We start from the raw sequence: 27839 nt of genomic DNA, 5'->3' as shown, positions 1-27839 counted from the left end.
TTGCTTGGCTAAAAGTGTTATCATGAGACGGGCTTTGATGAAGCCATCAAATTAAGTAACGACAGAGTTAAAAATTCCTGCGTTGCTTCCGGCTAGAAGTACCGGTTCGATTACCAACAACAAAAGCACCAGTTCATTACGAAGGTTCTGATGAACCAATAACTGAAGAAAAGGAAAGGTACAAAATTAAATTATTTTATCACCTAGTTGATGTGGCATTACAAAAACCAGACAAGTGACTTACAAGTTGCCCTCATTGATTCAAAATCTGGAGAACTTGATGTGGATGGAACTGAAATAGCTGAAGAACTTTGAAGCATTTGCTTACTTCTATCAGACTATGTTAAAAATGCAGCTAAAACCTTGCAATTTATTGAGTCTAACAGTTTATGTGAAATCTACCCCAATGTTTCAATTGGATTTCAAATATTGTTGACAATGTCTGTGTCAGTTGCTTTGGCAGAAAACAGCTTTTCTAAACTTAAGCTTATAAAAAACTATATAAGATCATTTAAAGGACTTGTCTAATAAAGAAACCAAATGGGAAGTAGGTCAGAAAACTGACTACAACAAAAGGGTAGATGAATTTGTATCCAACCAAGTTCACAGAATTTGTTTGAAGCAGTCTAGAATGACGTCTTTTATACCTAATTGTAGGCCTAGGTCTACTATTAGTGGCCCTTACTTTGATAGGCTGATAAGAACATACGTTTTGCCATACTCGGTCAGACTAAAGGTCCATCAAGCCCAGTGTCCTTTTCCAACAGTGACCAATCCAGGTCACAAGGACCTGGCAAGATCCCAAACATCGACAGATACTATGTTATTTAACCCAAGGATAAGCAGTGGATTTCCCCAAGAACACCTTAATAATGGTTTATGGACTTTTCTTCCAGGAACTTGTCTAAACCTTTTTTAAACCCAGTAAGATGGGTGTTTCAGATACTGCATTGTTGCTGTTACTACTAATAAGTAATTTTCCTAAACTGTGTAGAACCATTAGCCTTGCTTTGGTGACTTTATATTTACTTAAGTCTGTAGTTATTACTAGATTTTGAACTGCAAAGATTGGAAACATCTGTAGAGGGGTAAGCTTATCAGAAGGTAACTGTATTTGCAGGAGCACTGTCAACTGTGGTGTTCTATATTAATCTATGCCACAGAAAATAAATGCAAAATTATACAATGAAAATAGTTATAAATAAGATGAATCCCCAAAATTTCTAGGTCAGGTGAAGGGAGTCATGTGGCACCAGAGGCCGCAGGATCTTCAGAGTAACAGAGAGCAAGCCAGCAGACAGGACAGGAGGTGGGAAGGAAGAAGCTAGCAGTCTAGGCAGCAAAACGGAAATTAAGCAGCAACTGCCGTGACAATGATCACTGTCCATTTAGGTTCCAGGCCCCACCAGGAGCATGCTTTCTGCTAGGAATGAAGCTGCCTCCTCCTGACAGGAATTTGGGGTCTTACTTTGTTAGGCTTGGCAGCTTTACCGGAGGAGGACACGTTCTGGAGGATGAAGCCTGCATTTGCCAGGCCACCATTTGCTTTGTGGCTCTTGGTTCCATTCCTGTCAAAAAGGGAAAAAACACATAACTGTCAGCGGGCAAAGCCACACAGCTCTCTTGTTTTCTTTCTGTTAAATATCTTGAATAGACAAATGAAAAACTCACAGCTGCACTGCAGCTTATCTGCAGGAGAAGCATTTCAGGTTTTTTTTCAAGCACATTTTAAAGCATAGATAAAGCAGAGTTGCTTACCTGCAACAGGTGTTCTCATAATGGGACAGCAGAATATTAGTCCTCACACATGGGTAACATCATCGGATGAAGCCCGGCATGGAAAACTTATGTCAAAATTTCTGGAACTTTCACTGTGCATACTGAGTATGCCCAGTATGCCCTATTTCATGCATCCAAACAGGGGCCCTCTTCAGTGTCGTAACATAGAATTACGATAAAAATTATAACAAAAATTAGGAGAAACCCAACTCCATGGGTTGGCGGATGAGTTTCGTGAGGACTAATGTCCTCTGTCCTAGGAGAACACCTGTTACAGGTAAGCAACTCTGCTTTCTTCTAGGACAAGCAGGATGGTAGTCCTCACACATGGGTGAATCCCTAGCTACAGGCTGCTCCCCAACACAAACAGGGACCAACAGATACCAACCAGGTGCCAACGGGCACAACAACCACAGTGCTGTTGGTAACAGAGGTGGAGAGAGCCTGAACTCAAACAATGGGCCCTAGGCAGGGAGATTTGGGTCCTACACCTCAAAGAGATTCCAAATGCAGACTGGCCGAACCTCTTGTCACGTCAGCCATCCCTATCTATACAGTAGTGAGATGTGAATGTGTGGAGAGAACTCCACGTCTCAGCCTTGCAGTGGGCCACCAACATTGCCATGGCTCTGACTGCATGAGCCCTGACATGACCCCCAAGATGCAGTCCTGCCTGGGCATAACAGGAGCGCAGTGGCTCAAAAGGAGCTTTCATCAGCTGAGTTAGCACCACGTTGAGGTCCAAAGACACAGCGGGAGGCTTCAAATTGAAGCAGGCCCCACATGAAGCGTAAAACTATCGGCTCTACAGAGATAGGCGCACCATCTAGACCTCGGTGGTATGCGCCAATTGCACTTAGATGAGCTCTAATCGGAGTTGGTCTTCAAGCCAGCTTCTGGAGGTAGCCAAGCAATTTTTGTGTGAGGCAGAAGGATGGCTCTAGGGCCTTCTGCTTACACCACACAGAAAACCTCCATCACTTCAGACCATAGGACTTTCTAGTGGAAAGCTTTCTGGAAGTCACCAAGACCCATGACACATCCTCAGAAAGATTGAGCAACTGCAGAATTAACTGCTCAACATCCAAGCTGTGAGAGACAATGTCTGGATGTTGGGATGCCACAGCCTGCCCTGATCTTCCATGATGAGATCTGGGGAAGTCCCCAGACTGATCGTTCTCTGGATGGACAACTCCCGAAGGAGTGGAAACCAGATCTGTCTCAGCCAATGAGGGGCTATGAGGATCATAGTGCCTCGGACCTCGCAAAGTTTCAAGAGAGTCTTTATGACTAGAGGAATTGGAGGATACGCGTACAGAAGATCCCTGCCCTAATGTCAGACAAAGGAGTCTGAGGCTGATTTGCTGTCTGACCTGTACAAGGAGCAGAACTGAGTCACCTTTCTGTTGCAGGGGGACGTGAACAAGTCCATGTCTGGGTTTCCCGAAAGGCGGAAGATCTGGTTCGCTACCCCCTGGTCCAGAGACCACTCATGGGGTCTGAAGGCATGACTCAGTCTGTCCGCTATCATATTCTCCATTCCAGCCAGATACATAGCCTTGAGTACCATCCTGTGGGACAGGCCCCAGGATCAGATCTGGACAGCTTCCTAAAACAGGCGGCAGGATCCTGTGCATCCCTCCTTGTTGACATATCACATTGCATCTTGGTTGTCTGTTTGTATCAGAACAATTTTGTTGGACAGTCGATCTCTGAAAGCCCATAGTGTGTACCTGTTAGCCCGGAGCTCCAGAAAGTTGATCTGACACCATGCTTCCTTGGCAGTCCATGTGCCGAGCCCCTCTACATGAGCTCCCTACCCGAAGGTGGATTCTTCTATGTTTAGGACAATTTTGGTAGAGGGATTTTAGAAAGATATTCCCCGATCCAAATTTCAGAGAACCCATCACCAGGAAAAAGAATCCCAGAGAGACAGAGTGACTCGGATGCAAGCCCAAAGGCTCTTTGTGGCTTGGCGCCACTGTGACCTCAGGGTCCATTGGGCTCTGAGCATGTGTAAGCATGCCAAGGGAATAACATGGATGGTTACGGCCATGTGGCCCAACAGCTTCAACATGTGCCAAGTTGAAACCTGCTGGCTCTATTGAATCACTGCCGCTATGGACGTCAAAGTGACCACCCTAGATTGTGGCAGGAAGGTTTTTGCCTGAGCTGTGTCTAGCAGAGCTCCTATGAAGTCCAAACGAGGTGACGGGCTAAGATGGGATTTTGGGTAGTTGATTACGAACTGTAATGACTCCAATATCTGGATGGTCAAGCCCCTGCCTAAGAGGTGCTCTTGACCAGTCAATCATCCAAGTAAGGGAAAACATGCCCTCTCAGTCTGCGGACGTGCACCCCCACCACAGCCAGACATTTTGTAAAGAAGCGTGGGGCTGACACTAGCCTGAACAGCAAAACTCTGTACTGGAAGTGCAGTTTTCCTACCACAAATATGAGATACTTCCTGTGACCTGGGAAGATCTCGATGTGAGTGTATGCATCCTTTAAATCGAGGGAGCATAGCCAGTCCTTTTGCAGGAGGGGAATCAGGGTGCCTAGGAAACCATCTTGAATTTTTCTTTTTTGAGAAACTTGTTCAAGGCTCTCAGGTCTAGGATGGGACAGAGTCCCCCTGTTCTCTTTGGAATCAGGAAGTACCAGGAGTAGAATCTCTGCCCTCTTTGCCTTGGAGGGACAGGCTCGACTCCTCTGGCTGTTAAGAGGTCGGAGAGCCCCCATAATAGTACCTCCTGATGCGCTATTGGCCCCCAAAATGGGCACGGAGTACAATTTAGCGGGACACCCAATAGGTTTAATTGGTACCTTTGACAGATGATGGACAGAACCCACTGGTATGAGGTTATACTGGGCCACCGATCCGCAAAGAACCATAGCCTGCCCCTGACTGGGGGGTCTAGCATCTCAGGTACAGGTGGCTGGCTCATGCTCCCTACAATCCAATCGAAATCCCGTCCCAAGATTTAGCTGGGAGCCAGCTGGGCCTTGGGAGCTCTCTGTTGCCTGAGATGGCCATGGAAGCACACCTGCTGCGAATAGGTGCAAGGGACAGGAGGATAGTACTTCCTCTGGCAGTGAAAGATTTCCTCTGACTCTGCCTTGCAGACCTCCTGGCTGAGGAGGGCAGGTCTGAAGTGCTGACGGAGAGCTGCTGGAGAGTCTCATGGTGATCCTGTAACTGGGCCACCGCGTCCCTCACCCTATCTCCGAAGAAATTCTCTCCATGGCAAGTCAGCAAGTCTTCCCTGTATCTTCGGTCGGAGATCCGAGGCCCGCAGCCATGCCATCCTGAGGGTGCCGATTCCTGCTGCAGAGACTCTAAACACCATCTTGAAAACATCATAGGTTGAATGAACTTTGTGTTTCCACACTCCAGGCCCTGACACACCAGCGATAAGACAGGGTCTTGCTGCTGTTGAGGCAGCCGCTCGGCCATCTGTTGCACCTGCTTCCAGAGGTTGCATGAGAATTGGCTCATGTAGAGCTGGTAAGAGGCAATGTGGGCAATGAGCATGGCTCCTTGAAACACTTTTCTTCCAAGAGCGACCATCGCTCTATGTCCTTGCAAGGGGTGCCGAGACATGTATCTGAGAGTGCTTGGCTTTCTTGAGAGTGCATTCGACCACTACCAATTGGAGTGACAGCTAATGCTTCTCAAATCCAGTAGCCTGTTAGACATCAGCCTTCCTCCTGTTGACGGGAGGTACCATGAGGGGGTGTTCCCAGATCCTCAGCAGCAACTCCTCCACAATCTCTTTAGGAGCCTCCATGAACTGAAGGATTTTCAGCACCTTGTGCCTGGCATTCTCCTCAATCATTAACTGAAAAGGGATGGCCTTAACTATTGCCTGGACAAAACCTGTGAAGGTCAAGTCCTCCAGAGGGAACCTCCTTCGCTCATCTGGAGGAGATGGTTCTGAAGGGAGACCGTCCGAGTCCTCGTTGGAGGACTCTGCAGTGTCATCCCCCCAGGGGTCATATGGGGTCTCATCCTCACTGTAATCCACAGGGGATTGGGCATAGGTGCTCAGCCTTCATCCAGAGGCACAGGCATCGGTGGTACCAGTGCGAGCTCTGGCAAAGCTGGACAGGAGGCTGCAGACCTTGGTGTCCCCGCCGGCCTCGATGGAGCTTCCTCCTCAGAGGAACTTGCAACAAGCACCGTATCAGGGGAAGCATCGATGGCCTCCAGGGAACGGACGCAAACTGGTTCAGTAACACACCGATAAGCACGTTGAGCTGTTCCAACAGCGGTTTCAGCAGGGCGAGTGCCGGCACTGGCACCGTCGGTGTCACTGGTTTGATGCCCTTCAGCTCCTGCTCCACCGCCACCTGGTCCTGATGCCAAAACTGACTGGGAGGCAGGAGGGGTGGCCAAATCTTCCTTGGATTCCTGAGGTGGATTGGCAACTGGCACCAGGAATGGTGGAGACCTTTGTGGACCCCTGGCATCGATGGAGGATGGGTTCTCCTCGCTGTGGGCTCGCTTCAGGGGCATCACGGCATTTGCTGTTGCCTTCCTGAGCCCGGCATTGTGCATCGAAGGTGACCGGTGCTGATGCTTCCTCAGCTTCCCTCGGTGCTCGGCCCAGTCTTTCCCCAGTGCTGAGGTCGATAACGAACCCTCGACCTGGAAGAAACTGATAGGGCCGGTCCCCGGTGCCCCTATCCGCTGATGGCATCGACAGAACCAACAGCCCCACAGATGTCAATGGCTCGATGTCCATAGGTGTGGCTCCAAGGTCCATCGGTACAGATGCCACTGATGCCAGTGTTGATGGCTCAGACTTCCTCAACCCGAAGTGTTTCTCCATCTTATCAAGTCGAGCATGACGTCCCTTAGGGGTCATCTGGGCACACATGCAGCAACCCCGGACGTCATGCGATGCCTCCCAGCAGAGGACACACACCTTGTGGGGTCCATGATGGACATGGTCCCAGGACACTGGGGGCATCGCGGAAGCCAGACGAGGCCATGACAATTGAAAAGAAAGGGAAAAACGAGGGACGGTGACGGCAGGCGGTCGGACACCAGCAGGCACATAAGCAAAAATAAACTTACCGAACCGCCACATACCCTGGCTGAGGAGACTAAAGGGAACTGAGAGGGACCCGCGTTTGATGAAATCGCGAGAAAGCCCGAAAAGAATGGTGGAAAAGTTTTCAGAGGCAAATTTCTTAAAGAAAAGCCATGAGCTCACTCTACCACGAGGCAAAAGCTCCACAGAAAAAAAGAGGCTAAAGAGGTAGCCCACTTGGACCAGGACATGCTGGGCATGCTCACTTTGCACAGTCAAAGTTCCAGAAACCTTGACATAAGTTTTCCGTGCTGGGCTCCATCCAATGATGTCACCCACGTGTGAGGACTGACATCCTGCTTGTCCTAGGAGAACAAACAGAACATGAAAAGAACTGTGCAGGTCCAGGTCCCTTTTAGGGAAAAGCGTGGTATAGAAATGGAAATAACTAAAGCAGGTGGGATCCTTTTTTTGACCCAGCAGTTTCCTTTTGCTCTTTTTCACTTCCAGCTAAATTGAAATGAGGGCTGGGTTCTGGTGCCATGAGACTTCATTTGCAATTACCTGGGCATTCTTACTGCTATTTTATATCACTCTTCCCACATATTTTAGCCCGGTCATTACTGGGAGTCTTCAGCTGGGGGCCATGCACCAGGGCTCCATTTAAGACCCTATAATCATGGGCCCTAACTCCAGCCATGAGGTGTCACTGTTGCATGACTGGGACTCCCTCTCCTTAGGGGCTGTGAGCGCTGCCTCTGCACAAGCCCCAGCCCCAGCTAGCCTGGGGACCAAAGATCTGAGCTGGAAATCAAAAACCAAGTCCCTCTGCATGGCTGTGAACAGAACTGCCACCGAGTCATCACATGATCTTTTTTTTAAATCCAGGATATATATTTGCACTTAGCTTTTTCCTGCTTTCCTTCAAGGTTTCTCTTTGTATGCCATCTTTTTTCTCCCAAAGTAAACCCAAGGCAGATTACATCATTCATAAAAAGCAGAGCAATACATTCATTAAATATAAAAATATAACAATATATCTCTGATAACAACTGACCCCTACTCCCTACTCTCACTACGAGACAGGGCTGGTGCAAGGGTATTAGATGCCCTAGATGAAACTTCAGCCATGTGCTACCCACCCACCCCCCAAGTCCCTGGTGCATTTTTTTTTCTCTCTCTCTCTCCCCCTAGCCCTAGTAGTATAAAATTCATCTTTCCAGCCCTCTTCCCAGCACCTCTGCTGCCTTCATTCAGATTCTTGGCTCTTAGCAAAGCACAGAAATTCTGTCTCATCTGCAGCTGGGCCAGACTTTGGAACGCAAATGTCAGCCTGAGCAGGTGCTGAAGCATTCTGGGGGGTGACAGCAACAGCAACAGGCCTCAAAACAAGACAGCAGTCCTTCTCCTCCCACCATGCTGCTTTTGCTACTTGCCCTCGTCTGCTACTTCTGTGCATGCTCAGGACACAGGCGCAGCATGACGCCATTAGGTGTGTGTGGGGGAGAGGGGGGGGGGCTGGACTTCTGCCTGCATCAGAACAACAAAATGGAAACCCATCGCTGGCTCGTGTCTTTCAGGCTGCAGTAGGCTTCCACTGGTCCTGCTAGAAGAGTGATAGGCCATACCGCATAACTAAAAATATCACTCTCTCCCAACGATACCATCAAGTTCCCCAGCAAATAATTCAATATACAATAAACAGCATTAAAGCCAAACTACACTCCCCGCTTCACCCAGCAATATAAAAATGCCCATCAGACAAGTCCACATACAGTAACATGCAAGTAAAATCCCTTACAATAAATACTAACCCTAAAACTAGTCCTATTAACCCACAAGAGCAGGAAATGTCTCATATTCCAAACCAACCTAACTAAATTTCCCTGCAGTCTACTAGCAACTACCACTCACTCCAAAAGGGTCAGGTGATTTCATCTTCTCACCTGCATCTTGCTTTGTGCTTCTTCAACCATTTGTTCAGGAGTGAATTCTCCTTTCGATAGCAATAATAGATTCCAAATGCAGTCACTGGCAAAATCAGCAGGAAAATTACCAGTACCGCCATCACAATAGCTTCACTATCTGAAGAGAAATACAGGGAGAAGAATGTGAAAACCACAGTGTACACTGAGGGGGGTCAAAGAGAAATCTTTAACCAAACATTTAAGGAGGTCCGAATAATGCAGACGAAGCAGGTATGTGCCAGACACTATTTCTTTATCAAATACAATAACCGTGATAATTATTAATGGGCAAGTTGCTTCTCCTTTTAAACTGATGGGGGGGGAACTAGACAGGGGTATCCCCCTTTTGAGCTCTAGATTTTAAAACTGAGGAAAGAGCCCGTTATAAAGGGGTCAATTTTAAAAGCGTTGCTTGTGCAAAAATGCCCATATATGCGAGTACATGGGCCACATGTGTGCAACAAGGATTTTAAAAGCTGTAATTTATGTGTGTATATGCACATGCACAGCAAAGAATAAGGGGGCAGAAAATGGGTGGGGCATGGGCGTCCCAGGGCGGGGCCAGCAGTTACATGCATAGCTCTATATTTTAAAACCAGAGAGCGCAGCGCACGGCGGCTTGTTATCCATATATGCGTGGCAGCGTATATTTACTGCTGCTCCTGATAAGGAGCATGTCTGCAGAAATCACATTTTAGGGCTTGCATGACAGGGTGAGGGGTCTGGATCACCTAGGGGGGCATGCAGAATGAAGAAGCAGAGGAATCTGGATGAACTTGAGATTGACTGGGCAAACTGGGAATGTCCCTCGCACAAGCATGTTTTAAAATCCGCTTACATATGCGCGTTAAAGCTGGCAAAGTCCCGTGGAAGATAAGCGAAGTAGGCTTGCTCGAGTAACTACTTTAAATTAGGAGCATCCTTACACACGTAGGCGAATTTTAAATTGTACCCCTGCAAGTTCGCGCATGATTTAAAATTCCATTGTATCCTCTGCTCGCGAGCCGATATGCACGTGTATGGGTGCACATGTGCTCGTTTTAAAATTAGCCTGAAAGGGTTTATGCCTGGGAAATCAAGAACAAAAAATTTGTCTTTTTGCTGATGACATTTTGTTATTTATTGCAAATCCTGTTGAATCTTTGAAATGTATAATACAATTGTTTGTAGATTTTGGTAGTTTTGCAGGTTTGCCTATTTTTACTAAATCAGAGGCACTTCCTCTAGTACAAACCATGCAAACTGGTTGGTGTGGTGAGTTTCCCTTTTAATGGACAGCTTCAAGATTCACCTGCCTCATCTCAAATTAAGGTCTTCTACAGTCTGAATATTACTCCTATTTTAGACATTTTTCAGCAACAGCTGCAAGGTTAACTGGAGTTCCTGCTTTCTCTTTTTGGAAGAGGTGCTTTATTCAATGTGATTTTGCTTCCTAAATTACTTCATCGGTTACAGATGCTGCCTTGCTGGCTTCTGTGTAGATATCATTAAATTGAAATCTGTGTTATCAAGAGTTTTGTGGAAAAAACAAACTAGCTTTATAGGCTATGTAACTCTGATGGGTGATAAATAGGTGGGACATCTTAATTTGCCTGATTTTCGATTTTATAATGTGGCCTTGATTCTTGCATTGAGTCTTTTGTGGTGTAGTTGTTCTTTTCCAGTTATAAGATATCTAATAGAGGGTATTTAACCCTTTTTGGCTACAAGGCATTTAACATTTGAAATTCAATAGCCATGTAGTGCCTATACAGAAATTCTATTAGAAATTGAATAGGAGTGTATTACCTATATAAGAGTCATATTATGGTATTTGTTACTTATGGGTATGTATGATTTGGTATGAATGGTGAGTGTGATCATTTTTTCAAACTGAGTATGTTTTTAGGCAAAATTGTTTTGTGGGTAGCATAGAATGTATGATTGTCTATGTATGATTATTGTATTATCTCCATTCTTAAATATAGAATCCCCCCCCCCCCAGACCCTGTTACTTAGTAGACCCTGTTAATTAGTATCTCTTCGCCCCAGTTCAAAATCAGTTTCATTGTAAAGCCTTGTTGCTGCATTTCTGTTTTATGGAAACTGATGTGATGTTAACGAATGTCGGTATATAAAAAACTTAAAATAAATGTTTTCTAATGTAAATTAATCATTTTTGTAATAAAAATTGCATTTTTCAAAATTATAATAAATAATTATTCCTTTATTTATATAGATTTTTACATTTGACAAATGATGTGCTCTAGTCTTTGTTTCAGAAATTTTATTGTTGATGTTACTATGCTGTACTGTGACCGTAATGATTTTTGAGAATTAGACTAGAGAAAACTAAGTCAGTAGTTCCCAAACCTATTCTATTGACCCCCACAGCCAGTCAACAATTCAAGATATCCACAATGAATATGCATGGGATGGGTGGCTCTGTGGCAATGCTATGAGGAGGGACCTGGGTTTGATTTCTAGGTCAGGTGTTTTTGCTCCCCAGGCTGGCTGGGTCCGAGTGAGACATAACCATTGCTCAACAGTTATACCTAGTTGCCGGATACAGCACTTACGATTGCAGAGCTCCAAAAGGAGTCCTGGTGTATGGCCCGTGGCAGAGTACTGTCACTGCGATGAATGGATTAAGTTGTTATGGAAGATAAAAGAAGAAATCTCCATTTAGCTACAAATGCCATGGCCCAAAAAGTACCATAGCCCAAAAAGGAGCAAGAGCAAACTGCATGAACTAAATTTGCAAATGCTGGGTCTCCAAAATATGCAGACCTCAGGTATGCAAATCTATCTCATGCATATTCATTGTAGTGATTCTGAAAGCCCAACTGACTAGGTGTGCCTCCAGAGAGTTGGGAAACATTGTCCTAAGGTACAGCACTTGATAGACTCATCAGGTTTAATAAGTGAAGCATACAAATTTGTAGCAAAACAGAGAAAACAACGCCTTTTGCCATTGCAGGAAAAATAACTGCAAAAACTTCTACTTCTCCAAAACATTTTCACTGGAGAGCTGAAATTCACCACACACATTCTTACTTTCATGTGCAAATTTTCTCATTAAAGTCTACAGCAAATGGAGAAATTACTACTTACCTAATAATTTTGTTTTCCTTAGTGTAGACAGATGGACTCAGGACCAGAGGGTAATGCACCTCTGCCAGCAGATGGAGATATAGCAAGCTGACGTCACAGTATATAATACTCCCGCAGTGACATCAGCCCACCAGTATTCTCTTCAAAAGCAACTGTGAATAGACTAGTAAAAAACTTGATTAAAAACAGTCAACCATTTCTGTACTCAACCAAGAGGAAACACTGAACTCAGGTAATGAATGTATGTACTGGATGAACACTTACCAGTAAACCCCTGGAACACATAGCCTCACAGGAAGACCATTAAACCAACCATACGGCAGCCAAGGGTGGGAAGCTGAGTCCATCTGTCTACACTAAGGAAAACAAAATTATCAGGTAAGTAGTAATGTGTAGACAGATGGACTTAGGATCACTAGGATGTACTCAAGCGACTCTCGACTAGGGTGAGAGGCTGCCTGCAGTCCAGTGAACACTGCACGTGCAAAGGCTGCGTCCTCCTGGGCCTGCACATCCAGACGATAATATCTGGAAAAAGTATGTAAGGAGGACCACATTGCAACTTGGCAAATGTTGACAGAGACAGCAATCTATCCTCCGCCCATGACACTGCCTGAGCCCTAGTGGAAGGAGCCCTAATCTGAGTAGGCAATGGGTTAGATTTTAAAAGCCTATGTACGTAAACCCTGCCGGATTTATGCGTTCAGGGCACTCACGCGCTGGCGCGCCTATTTTGCATAGGCCGCCGGCGCGCACAAAGCCCCGGGACGTGCATAAGTCCCGGGGCTTGTTAAAATGGGCAGGCGTAACTCCATCGAACAAGGTGGGGGGGGAGTTAGGTAGGGCCAGGGGGGTGGGTTAGATAGGGGAAGGGAAGGAAAGGTGGGGGGGGGACGAAATTAAAAAGTTCCCTCCGAGGCCACTCTAAAATCGGAGCGCCTTGGAGGGAATGGAGGCAGGCTGCACGGCTCAGCGCGTGCAGGCTGCCGATTTTGCGCAGCCTTACAAGCGCCGACCCCGGATTTTAAAAGATATGCACGGCTACGCGATCTTTATCACCAAGCGCAAGATTTCCATGCATAAATGAGTCACCCATAAATGATGGTTGACTCCTTCGAGATCCAGGATGGGATGAAAGAAGCCCTCCCTCTTGGGCACAACAAACTAAATGGAACATTGCCCCATACTTTCCTGAGACGTAGGCACTGGAACCACAGCCCTCAGACTGAGGAGCTGTGACAGGGTAGATTCCACTGCCTGCTTCTTCTGCGGGGAGTGGCAAGGAGACACCATGAACACGTCCTGAGGAACACTGTGAAATTCCAACACATATCCTTCTCGTACCACCTCCAGGATCCACTGATCCAATGTGATTTCGACCGACCTCTGATAAAAGAGAGAAAAGCATTCCTCTATCTCTTGTCTCCGGGGTGGTTTGGTAAACTTTCACTGTGAAACTTGGGAGGATCCACCACTGAGCCCACGCTTCTCTTGGGTTGTCTGGGATGAAAGGACTGAGACCTGCCAAATGGCCGATTCCTCTGCAAAGTCGACCCTCTGTAGAGATGAAAACGCTTGTAACCCCTAAGACGACTCCTCATACCAAAGGGGTGCTGCAACTGTTTCTTATCCTCCAGCAACCGAGGAACTGGGGATTCGCCCCCCACTTACTGGCCAGTTTCTCCAAATCACTCCCAAACAAGAGGGAAGATTTAAAGGGCAACTTCATAAGATTAGCTTCGGAGATCATGTTGGCCGACCAATTATGCAGCCATAATTGATGAATGGCCACTATTACCAAAGTCACTCTCCTAGCCAAGGTATGGACCAAATTGCAGCCCACATATGCTAAAAAGGCAGCGGCGGGTTCCATAACTGCTCTGGAGTGCACCCCAGAATCATCAACCTCCTGAGAGAGAAGCAGTCAAGAGCAAGCCACCAAAGTACAGCAGGGAGCCATCTGCAATGTCATTGCCATTGCTTGTTTGAGAATGGCCTCAATTCTCCTATCATGCACATCCTTCAAAGCCGCTCCTCCCTCCACGGGAATAGTCATGCACTTAGAGAAAGCACAGTCCAGTGCATCCAATTTCAGAAAACGCAAATGCTCTCTCGCCACTGGATCCATGGGGTACAGGCCTTCCAATGTCGAACCTCCTTTGAAATTTGCCTCTGGAGCGTCCCATTCAAGATCAATCAATTCTTGAATGGCTTCCATAACAGTGAAAAAATAAGAGGCTTTACGCAAAGAAACTAAAATGGGATTCTTCTTTGGCTCAGACATGGAATCTGTCCCAGGTACTCCTAACATCTTCATGGTCTGGGAAATCAGGGCTGGCAGTTCATATCTATGATAAAAACGCAACATGGTCCAATATGGTTCCAGTCCCGGAGGAATTTCCCCATCTTTCAGGGAGTCAGGATCTGCCCCATCATCAGTGCCATCTGGGTTCCTGTCAGGAATACCCGCAGTTAACTGAGGCGTGCTTCGGTGCTTAAACATAGGACTGGAAGAGGGAGGGGCCACCAGCTGAGGATTCTACCTGATAGGCTTGGTCGAAGCTGAGGACTGCGCCTGTAGAAAGGATTGCAATCCTTGAAAAAACTCTACCCAAGAAAAGGCAGAAGGATCCAGGCCAAAACTAGAAGGTACTGGAGCGGGGCCCACTGAGCTGCCATCTCCTGCAGAAGAACCAGTCAAGGGAGTTCCCAGGTCTGGCGTATCTCCAGAAAAATCCTTAGCCAGACCATCATCAAGCTGGGAAGAACCAGGCTTAGCAAAAGCAGAGGAAGACAATTCTCCCTGAGCCTCTAAGCAGTGCTGACACATGTTAGAGGGCACTCCAGGCTGAGATGCTCGAATATGACAGGCAACACAGAAAGAAAAGCACTTATGTTTCTTGTTCACCGGTGCCATTAGTTCATCAGTTGACTGAGCACATGCGTCCAGATGGTTTGCACTGAAAAATTTCAAGTGCAGAAATTTTATGCCCCGCAAAAAACAAATGCACAGATAGTGTGCCAAAATCTGGGCACATCACCGATATGCTTAAAAAATATGTGCACAGGAAGTGCGCCCAAAACTGAGCGCACAATTCGTACGCAGAGCCGGATGCACTGTGCACACTGATGTTCCTGTAGAGGGCAGTCGAACATGCATAGCAGCGCGCTAAAACGCTGCCACGGCCTACCATACAGCGTGCAGGAAGAAGCCTAACAGCAGGGCCTAGCCCACCCGGGCTGCTCAACCTGCCAGGCTGCCCAGTTCCCTTAACCCCTACAGGAGCAGGAACGAATGTCAGAACGGCGCGCCGAGCATGGACACCACCGAGCACGGAGACCCCTCTACACTGTCTCTAACTTTTTTCTTTTTTTTTTTAAACTTACCTGAGCTCAGCCCTTTCCGGCTGAGTACAGAGACGATTTCCGGCTACGGGGGTAAAGGGCATCTGCCGTTACCGCTGTGCTCTGCTTCCTTCACCCGCTGCCTTTAAGCTGTAGAATCAGCTAAGGCCAGCAGAAAACCAGCTACCGGACCAAGGCACACATCTGAAGGACCACAGAAATCACCTCAGGAATTCTCAACTAAGGGATCATCTGGTATCACTGCAGGAGAGCTGGGCTTTTTTTTTTTTAATTCTCCTAAAATCTGAAGCAATCCCTGGTGGGCTGATGTCGCTGCACCTTGCTCCATCTCCATCTGCTGGCAGAGGTGCATAACCCACTGGTCCTGAGTCCATCTGTCTACACGCTAGGAAAACTTTTAATAATATGCAAATGTTGGAGATTAATCACTAAAATTATTCACAGAATTAAAATGTTCTCTCTTGTGTGTAAATTTAACAAGAGAAAATACATTAAAAAATATCTGGAAGTACAGCAAAGCAGCAAAGTATGAAATAAAACCCTCCCAGCACAACTCACTGTCATATTGCACGGGCCCGCTGTCTACGCTGCCTCCCAAACCTGGCTTCTCACAGTAAGGGGGAGCCCAGCCACGATCACAATGACAGTGTTTGTTGCTGTTGCACACCTAGGAAGGCAGAGGGGGTAGAGGTTAGTATGGCTTTGCAGCAATATATTTATGACAGCTCCAAAGGAAATGTATCTTTATGGTGCAAAGCTACAGGCACATAAAAGAGGCCTGAAAATTACAATACAATAATGTCCCTTTGGGAAAGAACCCTTGTAATCAGGTCTAGAATACCAACACGTCATGCTTGCTTAGCCAGCACAGATCTAAAAATTAAAAAAAAATATATATCTGAAAATGGGAAAAATCAGAGTAAGAAAGAAAATCTGGTGGACACACCCACTAACACACACATACATACATAAAGTCAAATAAACAAAACCAAGCACATACACATCCTCGAAATATTGATCACTACAACACAACAATAAAAAGCTGACTCCAGGGGTTCAGCTCTCTGATTTGAGAGTATAGTTAAATACTGCCATTAGTTAGAGTCAGGGAATGGTCTCCTATGTAGTGGCACCAACAGCTGAAATAATGCAGTCTCTGGGGTCAGGGTACAGAACCCATTATTGTATGCCATAGAGCTGACCAATTAGCCTATTCAGTCTGTCCAGTTATTCCTGTCCACACTGCTAAAGGAATATTCCAGCTACCAGTCATAGAAGCTTGACTGCTTGCAGGATATCATATTTTATTCAAGGCGGGTTTTGTTGTCTTCCTCTTTGGATCTCTATCATCCAACACGCTGGCATCGCGGGTAATTATCCACTCTTAACACATTGGCCACCATCTTGGGAGCAGAAAACTTGAAGGCGAGATTTGCTTGTTTAAAAGATTCCATCACATCTGTAACGGATTTCACCCAAAATGTAATGCCTTTAACCACAAAAAGCAAGCCAAATGGAAAAGTTCATCTATTATCTGAGATTCACATCTCGCAAGGCTTGGGTGCGTAATTCGTAGCGCTTGCAGAGAGTGGAAGGCGCCAAGTCATGAAAATTAAAGATAGAGTGATCTTCCCATGCCAGATCCGACTGCTTCTGCACCAGCTCCAAAATAAGAGGTTTTTGGGCAAAACTGTGAAGGCACAGTACAATATCTCGGACTCTGTTGTAATTTTTAGGGCCAAGAGCTCTTTCAATTTTTACTGGAGAGAAAGAGCTATCACTGAACCTAGCTGCATCTCCTTGCAGAGTGAGTATATAGGTGCAGATAGACTTTGCTACGGACATCACATCTTTATATATATCAGTTTCGGAGGCACACACCCCCCCTCCCCCCCATGTATCCTTAAATTACAGCGCCTAGAACAGTTTTCGATGTCTTACAGCTTTTCTGCCAGCGCCGCAGTTTTGCTTTGTATAATCATCCGCTGTGCCATTAAGGTATTTATGGCATCAGCATGGCCTTCGACCTGGACATCGATTTCATCCACGTGGGCACCCAGGGCCGCCAAGCTTCCTGCACCTTGGAGATTGACTCGAGGAGGTCTTTTTTATGTTGCTTTACGTCAGCTCTAATTTCTAAGAACCATCCTCTCAGTTTGTCTCTAGTCGGCAAGTCGGTGAGGTCAGAGGCGGGAAGGAGAGCAGATACTGCGTCCTCCATAGGCAGGCCTTTGGAGACGTCTGCGTGTGACGCGCCTTCAGTCCCAGAGGGTTCAGCGGCAGGCCGATTATATGAAAACTGCTTTAAATTTGCAGTTGTCCACTTGGATGGCATTCAAGGATCGCGGTTAGCAAGGCTCTCGAGTATAGTAAAGATTATGCAGGCTTTTAGCAATAAAACCAGCTGGAGATTGTGATTGGGGTTGCAGAGCTCCTTGTCTATGCATCCATCTTAGCTGAATACTGGAGAGCGTCCCTGTCAACCTTAATGATTTTAACCATTTTCTTAATAAATGAACTTCCCAAGATCTTTTTTGCAATGTCTGCTTGTCATGATTAGATTGCTAGCTGTACTAAGCAGGGACTGCCTCTTATATCTTTTTTCACAGCAATCTGTATATCGAGTAGTGCTATAGTAGTGATAAGTAGTAGTAGCAGCATTAGTACATTTCCATATATAATCCAACACCTGTTCCACTTCCCTCCCTCGCCGCTTCCCACCCACGTTTTACTTACTACCAAGCTTATAATAATCTAAATAGCTACTAAACTAGTGAAGCTGTTGCCCAAACATTCAGCTTCATGGGTCCCTATGGCCTTGCAGGACTGGATACCAGCAACCTGTCAGCAATAAATTGGTAGGTTTCTGAGGGAGAGGAACAGACGGACAGAGACACAGATACACTTACCCCATGATTATGGCACAGAGAAATACACTGTTCCAGCTCGAAGAAGGAAGCATTTTGACACTGGCGATCCTTACACACCTGACAGAAGAAGAGAAACTCAAGGTTATTGAGAGAGAACTCCAAACTCCCAGTTCAAGGCTCAGACAAATTTAACAGAACCAGCTGCAAACTGAGCAGGAAGCTGCAGATTGCTTCAGGGGCTTTCAGGATCAGATTTGGAGGAGGAATTGTAAATCTTCTTTCTACATTGGTGCGCCTTGGCATACCGGTGTTCCTTCAGACCTGATCCAGTGTGCCACAGAAAGGTCATCACTTCCTGATGCTCAGATCCAGACCAGCACCTGGGCTCTGCTCTCAGCACCTCACAGTAGCAAGGATCACCAGCAGTGGCTCTTAAACATGTGTAATCACGCATGCCTCTTTTTCCTACCTATGGCATGTGCACAAAGTGTGGTAATTAATGGGCAGCATTGCAAGCTTGGATAGCTGGGCTACTGTGTGTGGCACACACAATGTATATAGTACCACCTCATCTTCCTCTGAATCCTTTCAGTCTCTCTTATCCCCAGGCTAACTGAGAACGGAGAACATGCACTGAGTGCTGGGAGCAGCGGCAGGAGAGAAGATCTGGCAGCCACATGTGGCAGCCAAAGTAACTAATGGAGCTGACTGCCTGCATCACACAGACTTCTCCTGAACTTGTGTGTATATTTGTTGTCTATTTTTATTCTATTTACTTTGCACGTTATATTTGAATATTTCTTGAATGTATTATTTTATGATTGCATTTTCGGGAAGCCACCAAGAATCTTGGATTGAGCGGCATACAAATGTAAATAAGGAAAGAACTGGTCTATTATGATGGGTTCATGTGTATTTCTGTCCCCTCTCTGCTTTTGTTTTAAAATTTGGCAGAGTGGTGGAGCTTTTAGTGCTTCCCTAACTTTTCTTTTGACCATATGAGTTCTCTCTATGCCTGTATTGCCTGCACCATGAAGGCTGGTGTGCCACACAATATTTTTGTTAATGTAGGTGCGCCTTGAGCTTGAAAAGGTTGGGAAACACTATTCTATAGCCTTTTAACAAAGACACAGTTATGACAGGTCCCAAGATGGTGTACTGCAGAACCCTTCTATATTGTCCAATAGAGAAATCAAGATGATGATAATAATTTGTTTTCAGCACTTTTCTTGTAAGCAAGACCTCGGCATGGTTTCTGATTAGAGCATCTCAGAATCTTTTCCAACCCTCACCAGAAAATATAAACAGGCTTGCAGTGAAGCACTCTTAAGATAACATCATATAAATCTTCCTCTCAGTCACAGGAAATCACTGCAATATTTGACCCACACAGGGAGGTCTGGAGGTCATGTGCAATGTCTCCCTGTTGCCAATCAGAGAAGAATGAGGAAGGACTTATGGAAAAGTAAAAAAAAAGAAACCCCAAAAAAAACACACATGGAAGTAAAGAATTGAAAGGCATAAAGGAAAGTTAACCACTTGCCAAAAACCAAAATAATAAGATCTAAGTGCACCCAAGTTAAATTAAGACCGGAGGGCACTGCTTATAGATTATTACATGAGCAACCAACTATGTTTTAAATAAGGCATTGATGCAATTTACAAACAAAAGTTCAAGGTTGGGCACAGGGGCTTACCAGGAAGGTCATGGGCCAAAGCAGTACTCGCGCTTCCTGAGGTCCTTTCCCGATGGAAGAATCAATATTTCAATATTTATAGGGGTTTTGTCTTCTATCTGGGAGCTCTTATGCCAACCAGTTCAGCAAAGTACACCAAAACCCACAATCCACAAGGTAGATGTTGCCCAAAAAACTAAGGGGCCGATGCAAAAAAGTGTGCTCAGCCTAGTGCACAGGTTAAACTGCAGTGGGACACGCGTTATGGACATGCTAGACAAACACCCAATGCATCAAGAGGATCAGTGTATCCAAACAAACGTGCAGCTAATAGTGCTCATCACATGTAAATGCCATGTAGATGAGCTTTTAGCTATTACCCCCAATGCAAAAAAAAAATCGATGTAGGACCAATGCACCCTTTTTTTTTATTTTTTAATTTATATTTTATTAATCTTATAAACAATGCTGACAGCAATATCCGCTTGTCTAAACAAAAAGGTTCAAGAATTACAAATAAGAAAACAATTTTCATATACTAGGAAATACCCTGTTATAAAGCAAAAAGAGACTGGTTGGTTACTTTCTGAGCAATATCACAGTAATAACAAAAATGGTAATACAATGCACCCTTTTTAACGTGTTAAATTTAACAACATCCCCAGAGCTGATGGAGCACATGAAAAAACAAAAAAAACCTGGTCTCTGTGGTTCCTACGACTTATTATTGTTGTGATACTAAGCTCTACTGCTTGCAGCTCTTAAAATTAGGGGAAAAATGTAAGGACTCGATTACAAAAAACAGAATTTCTGGGTGCACAATATACACACATAATGTACATGCTGCAGGCATGCATGTATATTGTGTCTGTGTGTGTGTGTCATCTGCAGCGGGATAAAACGGACGCTTGTATTGAGCGCCCATTTTCTTGGCCCGCAAACTGCCACATTTCCCGGGTGCCTCATGCTTTTAAGTACTAGGGATGCACAATTTTAGCCATGTGCGTATTTTTTTTTTAACACGGAAGCTCATTAAAATATAGCATCACGAACCCAGGAGAGGTGGATGTGAGCACATTGAAATAACAGGCGCCCATTTTGGAGGCGTGTTTTTACGCATGTGATATTCATTGGCCTGCAGGTAACAAAAATCCACAGTGGCACATTATAAAGCAGTGTATTAACAGTACAGAAAAATAAACTCTTGTGGTAATAAAAATAAACTCAGTCACTCAATAGAAATAAGTGCTGCATGCACTTGTGGATAAGCTCTCTGGGATCTCACCTACTACCTGTTTTCTCTTATTCAGCTCTCTTTTCTTCTCTATGGACCTTCTATCACTTCGTACAATCAAATGAGCCTCTGCATGATTCTTTTTCTATGTCAGCAATTCATGGATCCTTCTGCTGTTATAGTCAGTTTTCCCTATTAATCCCACAAAGAACAACAAGGTTGATATTCAAAAGCCATTTAGATGGATAACTGAAAAGTTATCCATCTCAATGACTAGTTGGCTATATTTAAAGCCATATAAGTCAGGGGCAGCCCAGGGGTGGGTGGGAGGCATTTTGGATTGGGCCAGAGTTAGCCAGGTATACTTATCTCGTTAACTTTAAGATAACCAGATATATTCAGCAGCATAGCTATATTTATTTATTTATTTATTTAGCATTTTTCTATACCGACTTTCCAATAACAGAATTATTGATCAATTCGGTTTACATTCTAAACAATAACAATGACAAGTAAATGTCTTACAATGAACAGGTTATATCCATAGCTATATCCAGCTAACTAGCCACTCCATGGCTGAATATTGGCCCTAATCCTCTTTTTACAGCTTATAAGCACTCTCCCTGGACAGATAAGGAGCAGGGACTTACACTTATCTTCCCAGAAACTACCTCTATGTCTTTTCAGCTGAGGACTTCACTCCTTCTGAAGGAATTCTTCTTACATGGGGCAGAGCCCCAGGTGTTCACGGGCAGGGGATCTTGCAGTGGAGCTACAGGGACTCTGGCTCAGTAAGACTCCCACAGAAACCATTAAGCTAAAGCAGCTGTAGGGAGATGCATTCCCAGAGGTTCTCTATTGGAACAGCAATAGGTGTGTGCCAAATAGAAGGCTATCGAGTTTTGCCTGGCCTTTTCCTGCTGGATTTTGATGCCTTGTTTGCTCCATAGACATATAGAAACATGATAGTTGAAAAAGACCATATAGCCTACCGAGTGTGTCCATCTGCCCAACTAATTTAGCTTTACAATTCCCAGCACTCCCTCAGAGATCCCCTGTGTTTTTATCACATAACTTCTTGAATTCAGATACTGTTTTTGTCTATACTACCTCCACTGGGAGGCTGTTCCATGCATTCACTATCCTCTATATAAAGAAATATTTCCTAAGGTTACTCTTGAATCTAACCCCTTTCACCCTTATCTTAAGACCCTTCATTCTAGGGCCTCTTTTCTGTTGCCTCCTGTGCATGGAAATCTTAGAGATATTTAAATATCTCTATCATATGTTCCCTATTTCACCTGTCTTCTAGGGTATACATGGTTAGATCTTTAAGTCTATCAGTGAAGACCACTGACCATTTTAGTAGCCACCCTCTAGATAGACTCCAACTGGTTTATATCCTTTGGAAGGAGTGATCTCCACAACCGTAACAGTATTCCAAATGAGATCTCACCAGGGACTTATATGGGGGCAATATCACCTCCTTTCTTCTGACCATACTCCCCCCTCCCTCCCCCCATGCAGTAAAGCATCTTTCTGGCTTTTTTTTGTCATTTTACCCACCATTTTGGCCACCTTAAGATCATCAGATACAATCACCCCCAGATCCTGCTCTTCTTTCATGCTTAGAAGAATACGTCTCCCTTGTTTTTTGCATTCTAAATGCATTACACTGCATTTTTTTAGCATTAAAGTTTAGCTGCCAGACCTTAGGTCATTCCTCAAAGATTGCTAGTTCCCTCCTCATGTTTACCACACTTCCTGGCTGTCTACCCTGTTGCATATTTTGGCAAAAAGACAGACCTTTCCTGACAATCCTTCTGCTATGTTGCTCATGAAAATGTTTAAAAGACCTGATCAAAGGACCAATCCCTGCAGCCCACCACTAATAACACCCCTCTCCTCAAGTGAATTCTATTTACCACTACACATTGTTTCCTCCCACTCAGCAAATATCTAACCTAGTCAGTCACCCTAGGGCAATATCAAGGGCATTCAATTTATTGATAAGTTGCCTATGCAGAACCATGTGAAAGACCTTACTGAAATCCAAGTACACTACATCTAGTGTTCTCTCTTTATCCAACTCTCTGGTCACCCAATGAAAGAAATTGATCAGATTTGTTTGGTAAAATCATACTGCCTCAGATCTTGTTATCCATTGGATGCCAGAAATGACAGTATCCTCTGTTTTAACAGCGATTCCATTACTTTTCTCACGACAGACGTCAGACTAACAGGCCTGTAGTTCCCAGCCTCCTCCTTACTTCAATTTTTATTGAAGTAAGGTCAGCCCATGGACTTGCCAGGACCTCTCGTAGATGTGTCCTATCTGTCTCCACGGCATTATCTAATTTAAGTTTAGTTAGCTCCTCATGAACACCTTTTTCAAAAAATTGACTGAAGTTTACCTCATTTCCAGTCTGATTTGTGTTTGTTTTATATGGCACTGTTCCTGGCTCTTCCACAGTGAATAGAAATATTTGTTAAGCAATTTTGCTTTTTCCTCATCATCTTCTACATATTCCTCCCCTTCACTTCTGAATCTCACAATGCCACTTTTGCACTTCCTTCTATCACTAATGTTGCGCTGGGATGGGAGAGCGCTAGGGGGCAAGATGTGTGTGCCCCTGCGGTATGACGTACCTCGTCTGGGAGTGGAGACGGCCAGGCCCCAGCCGACCTGCACGCCTTGGTGAGACCAACCACTCAAAGTTGGCCTCTGAGTGGTCCTCCAACTACTCCAAGCCCTTTTGGTCCTGCCACAGGAAGCAACAGAGGCGGCAGGCCAGACATGAGGCAGGATGCAAGGTAGACGAAGGCCAAAGGCACTGGAGCTTGGATCTTGGAATGAAGACGAAGACTTGGAACTCACACATTGAGGAAATGGAGGAAAGAGCAAGGAGCTCCGAAGACCCGGACACAGTTCAAGGAAGAAGCTCGGAGACGGGACTCTGAACCAGGTACCCAGAGACGGGACTCAGAGCCAGAGCACTGAGGCGGAACTCAGTGGAAGGGAGGTTAAAAGCCAGGATCAACAGGAGTCTTGCGCAGCCAAAGAGACAAGGATGTCAGGAACACTTGGAAGACGGAACATCAAGACCACTTGGAAGACAAAGCATCAGACTACTTGGAAGACGAGACATGGAATCCAAGAATAGGAAAGCCAGGCAGGAACAGGGAGCGGAGGAGTCCTAGGGAGGACTAGTCCCAGATGACTAGCTCCTTGCCAAGGCACCGAAGGAATGGCTGAAGAGCCCTTTTGTAGGGCTGACGTGGCAACTCCCTGGGAAGAGCTACCAGGTGGACCACACCTCCCTGTCCCTTTAAGAAGGGGAGAGAGGCACGGCCTCGCCCCTTAGGAGGGGCAGGAACAGGAAGTCCAGGACCCTGGACAGCGGCGTCCCTGCCGCTGCTGTGCAGGAAAAAGCTGGGCCTCAGGGCAGGCCCCGACGGGCGGAGGTGTGCTGCCGCTGAAGGAAGGAATTCCGGGGTGGCTGCAGGAAAGGCCCCGGCTGCTGAGGCCTCCGGGCTGCATGAAAGGGAACGACAGCGGCAAGATGGCGGCCTCCGGGCCGTGAGGTGATGGCGTCTGCCGCCTCCATGCCGCGGGACAGGCCTCGGCTGCTGTGGCCTCTGAGCCGCGCAGGTAAGAGGCGGCGCGTGGCTCCTGCCACAGCTGAATCGCAACAACTAACATATCTAATAAACAGTCTTGTTCCCCCGTTGCTACTTTTTTTTCCATTTGAATTTTTGCATTCCTATTTTCCCAGCTTTCTTAGCTTTTCTACATATTGTTGCCTGACTTCCTCTTTCTGCAATCTCATTTATATTTATGTATGCTAACCTCTTCTCCCTTATCTTTTCAGCTACTTCTTTAGAAAACCCTACTGGCCTCTTTTTCCTCTTCACTTTATTTACTTTTCTAACATAAAGGTTAGTTTATAATTGCTTTTAGTGTTGCCCACTTCTCTTCTATTTCCCCTAGATTTTCCCATACAGCTAATGACTAGAGGTACTCCCCTATTTTAACAAATTTAGTTTTCCCTGAAGTCTAGGACCCTTGCCTTTGAATGAACCTTTATCTCCTGTGTTCTAATACTGAACCATACCAACTGGGGATCACCGGATCCCAGATGATCATCCACTACAACATCAGAGATACTGTCCCCATTGGTAAGTACCAGGTCCAGTTTCACCCTCTCCTGTGTGGGTTCTGTTAACAGTTGACAGAACATTTCTCCCTTGAGAGAATTCAGGAACTCCCTGCTTCTAGATGACACTGCAGCTGGGATGTCCCAGCCAACCACTGGCAGATTGAAATCCCCTAGCAATAGCACCTCCCCTTTCATAGCCATTTTGTGAATATCCTCCATTAAATCTCTGTCTATTTCTTCTGTCTGTGATGGAGGTCTGTATATTACATCAATATAAATAGATGTTCCATTTCCTATTTCCAGATTAACCGACGTGCCTCCTCTTTCCTTCCTAAAAGGTGAATTCCTAAAAGCCCTATGCACGCCAAAGCCAGGAGATATGTGCAGAAGTCGGGCCCGCACATGCTGCACGGATTTTAAAAAGCGCAAGAGCTTGCGCGTATTTCTTGATATGCGCACAATACATTTTTTGCAATAAAGGTCAGGATGTAATCGTGGTCTGGGCGGGGCATGGGCATTCCTAGATTTCTCAATGAAATCTGCACGTAAGTATTTATGCGCACAAGTGCTCGCCGGGGTTCCCTACCGCGTAACTTTACTTCTGCTATGGATGGCGTGTAAGTCCTGGAGCAAAAAATACTAAAGAGATTAGTGGGGTTTTAAGGGTTGGGGCCAACAGGGTAAAAGGTACGCTAGTTACATAGGAGGGTTAGGAAGTCCTATCCTTTACCCGGGCAAACTGGGAACGAACTGGGGAAACTGGTAATTGAGTCAGCTCTCCTGTCTACTAAAATCCCCCCATTTACGTGGTAGAGGCAGCATTCGCGCGAACATGCGTGTGTCCATAAAAAGTTGTGCGCACAGGTACGCGTGTACAGCCTGTTTTATACCATGCACGCATATACGCACATATGTTATAATATGGCCCCATCCTTTGGCGCGAGCTGGCATATGCGAGTACATGTGCACCCACGTGACTGTTTCAAAGTTATCTTCTAAGCCTTGCAATTCTGTTGTTTTAATATTATTTTTCCTGTATAGTGCCACTCTTCATCCCGTCCTTCCTACCTACCCAGTCCTTCCTGAATAGATTGTAGCCCGGTATAACTATATCCCAGTCATAGTTTTCCATGTACTACGTCTCCTTGACAGTCAGTAGATCCAAATCAGCTTCTTATATGACCACCTCTAGATTCGGGACTATTTTCCACATTATGAGCATTAGTGTACACAGCTTTTCAGATATTACCCTTTTTTTCCAATTTTTATGCAAGTATTTAATGTTTTACTTACCTTAGGGCTTTTTTTCACCCATCCCTAATGATCCTCGGTAAGCGGGCCGATACTGTAAAGTGGTGCTCAGCTGAGCGCACTGTTTAACCCGCAGTTGGATGCGCGTTTTCGACACGCGACCACTATCCCTTATACAGTAAGGGGTTTAGGGTGTCAAAAACACATGTCCAACCCCCCCACCCCCGACACTAATAGCGCTCAGCACAGGCAAATGCATGTTGATGAGGCTATTAGTAATTTGCCCAGGATACAGAAAAAAATATGCGGCTGATCCGCACATTTTGTGCTCAGAAATGAATGCTTGCCCATGGATCGCACGCCCAGGACAGGTGGCTGAGCATGCATTGGGAGAGTGGGCGTTCAACACTGAGAGCCCGTTTTCCTGCAGAGCTTACTGAATCAGCCTGTAGGTTTGCCAGTGTGTGTTGGAAGATGCTGCACCCCTTCTTTGAGAGGTGGACTCCATCTCTGTTCGGCAATCCTTGCAACATCATCCCATGTTCCAGGAAGCCGAAACGCTTTCATTGATACCTGCTATGCAGCTATTCTATCATTTCCAGAATGCAAGCTTCTCTGCCTTGTCCTTTATTCTTCAGCTCTCCTAATCTAATCTAATTACACTTTTCTTTTCTTTTTCTTTTTTAACTAAACTCTAGACTGCAGGTTTGCATCTCTACCATCTGCTGGAGTCAGAGAGATACTGAGGGACTTCTGGTGACACTCTCATGTAGCAGTGCCCAAAGTTTTTGTTCTCTGACTCCCTCAGCTGGTAGGGATATACAACCCACTGGTCTGGAATGATGTGAGTATGTAAAGGAACATTTCCAGAATGCAAGCTTCTCTGCCTGGGCCTCTATTCTTGACTGGAAGGATGAAGGAGAATACTACCTGTGCACCTATCTGCTTTACCCTCTCTCCTAGAGCCAAGAAGTCACTTTTGATCTGTGTGGTACCTAGTAGTGTCATTCATGCCAAAATGAATGAGCAGCATCGGATAGTAGTCAGTAGGCTTGAGGATTTTCAGCAATCTCTCTGTAATGACTTGGATATTGGCACCTAGCAGACAGCACACACTTCCTGGGGCAACATGTCCGGTTCGCAGATGTATGCCTGCGTGCTTCTCAGAAGCAAGTCACCAACCACCACTATCCTTCACTTTCTAGGTGCAGTGGCTGTTGAGCCCTTGGCTTTGTGGTTTGTGTGTTTTGTTTCTGCCTCAGCCTGGGATGGTTTCTCTTCCTCTGTTTCCAGGGTTGCATACCAGTTCTTCAACTCAAAGGAAATTAGCATCATGGTGTTGCATCTAGTAGCTACAGTAATCTGGGCCAGCTGTCATCTTGTGGTCACCTTCCCCTATGCTTG

At 45.6% G+C, this 27839-nt stretch overlaps 1 protein-coding gene across 1 annotated transcript in view; it reads right to left on the bottom strand.

The window, feature by feature from the left end:
* The window catches only part of LOC115087490 (disintegrin and metalloproteinase domain-containing protein 33-like), a 369144-nt gene that overhangs the window by 22147 nt on the left and 319158 nt on the right, over positions 1-27839 (bottom strand). Inside the window, 4 exon segments of the mRNA XM_029594743.1 lie at positions 1469-1568; positions 8765-8903; positions 15803-15911; positions 18154-18231. Of these exon segments, the coding sequence (XP_029450603.1) occupies positions 1469-1568; positions 8765-8903; positions 15803-15911; positions 18154-18231 (426 nt within the window).

Source organism: Rhinatrema bivittatum, chromosome 1 (assembly GCF_901001135.1).
Source record: "Rhinatrema bivittatum chromosome 1, aRhiBiv1.1, whole genome shotgun sequence".
NCBI classification, from domain to species: domain Eukaryota; kingdom Metazoa; phylum Chordata; class Amphibia; order Gymnophiona; family Rhinatrematidae; genus Rhinatrema; species Rhinatrema bivittatum.
The sequence above is the reverse complement of the archived record's forward strand: the minus strand, read 5'-3'. Positions and strand labels throughout refer to the sequence as shown.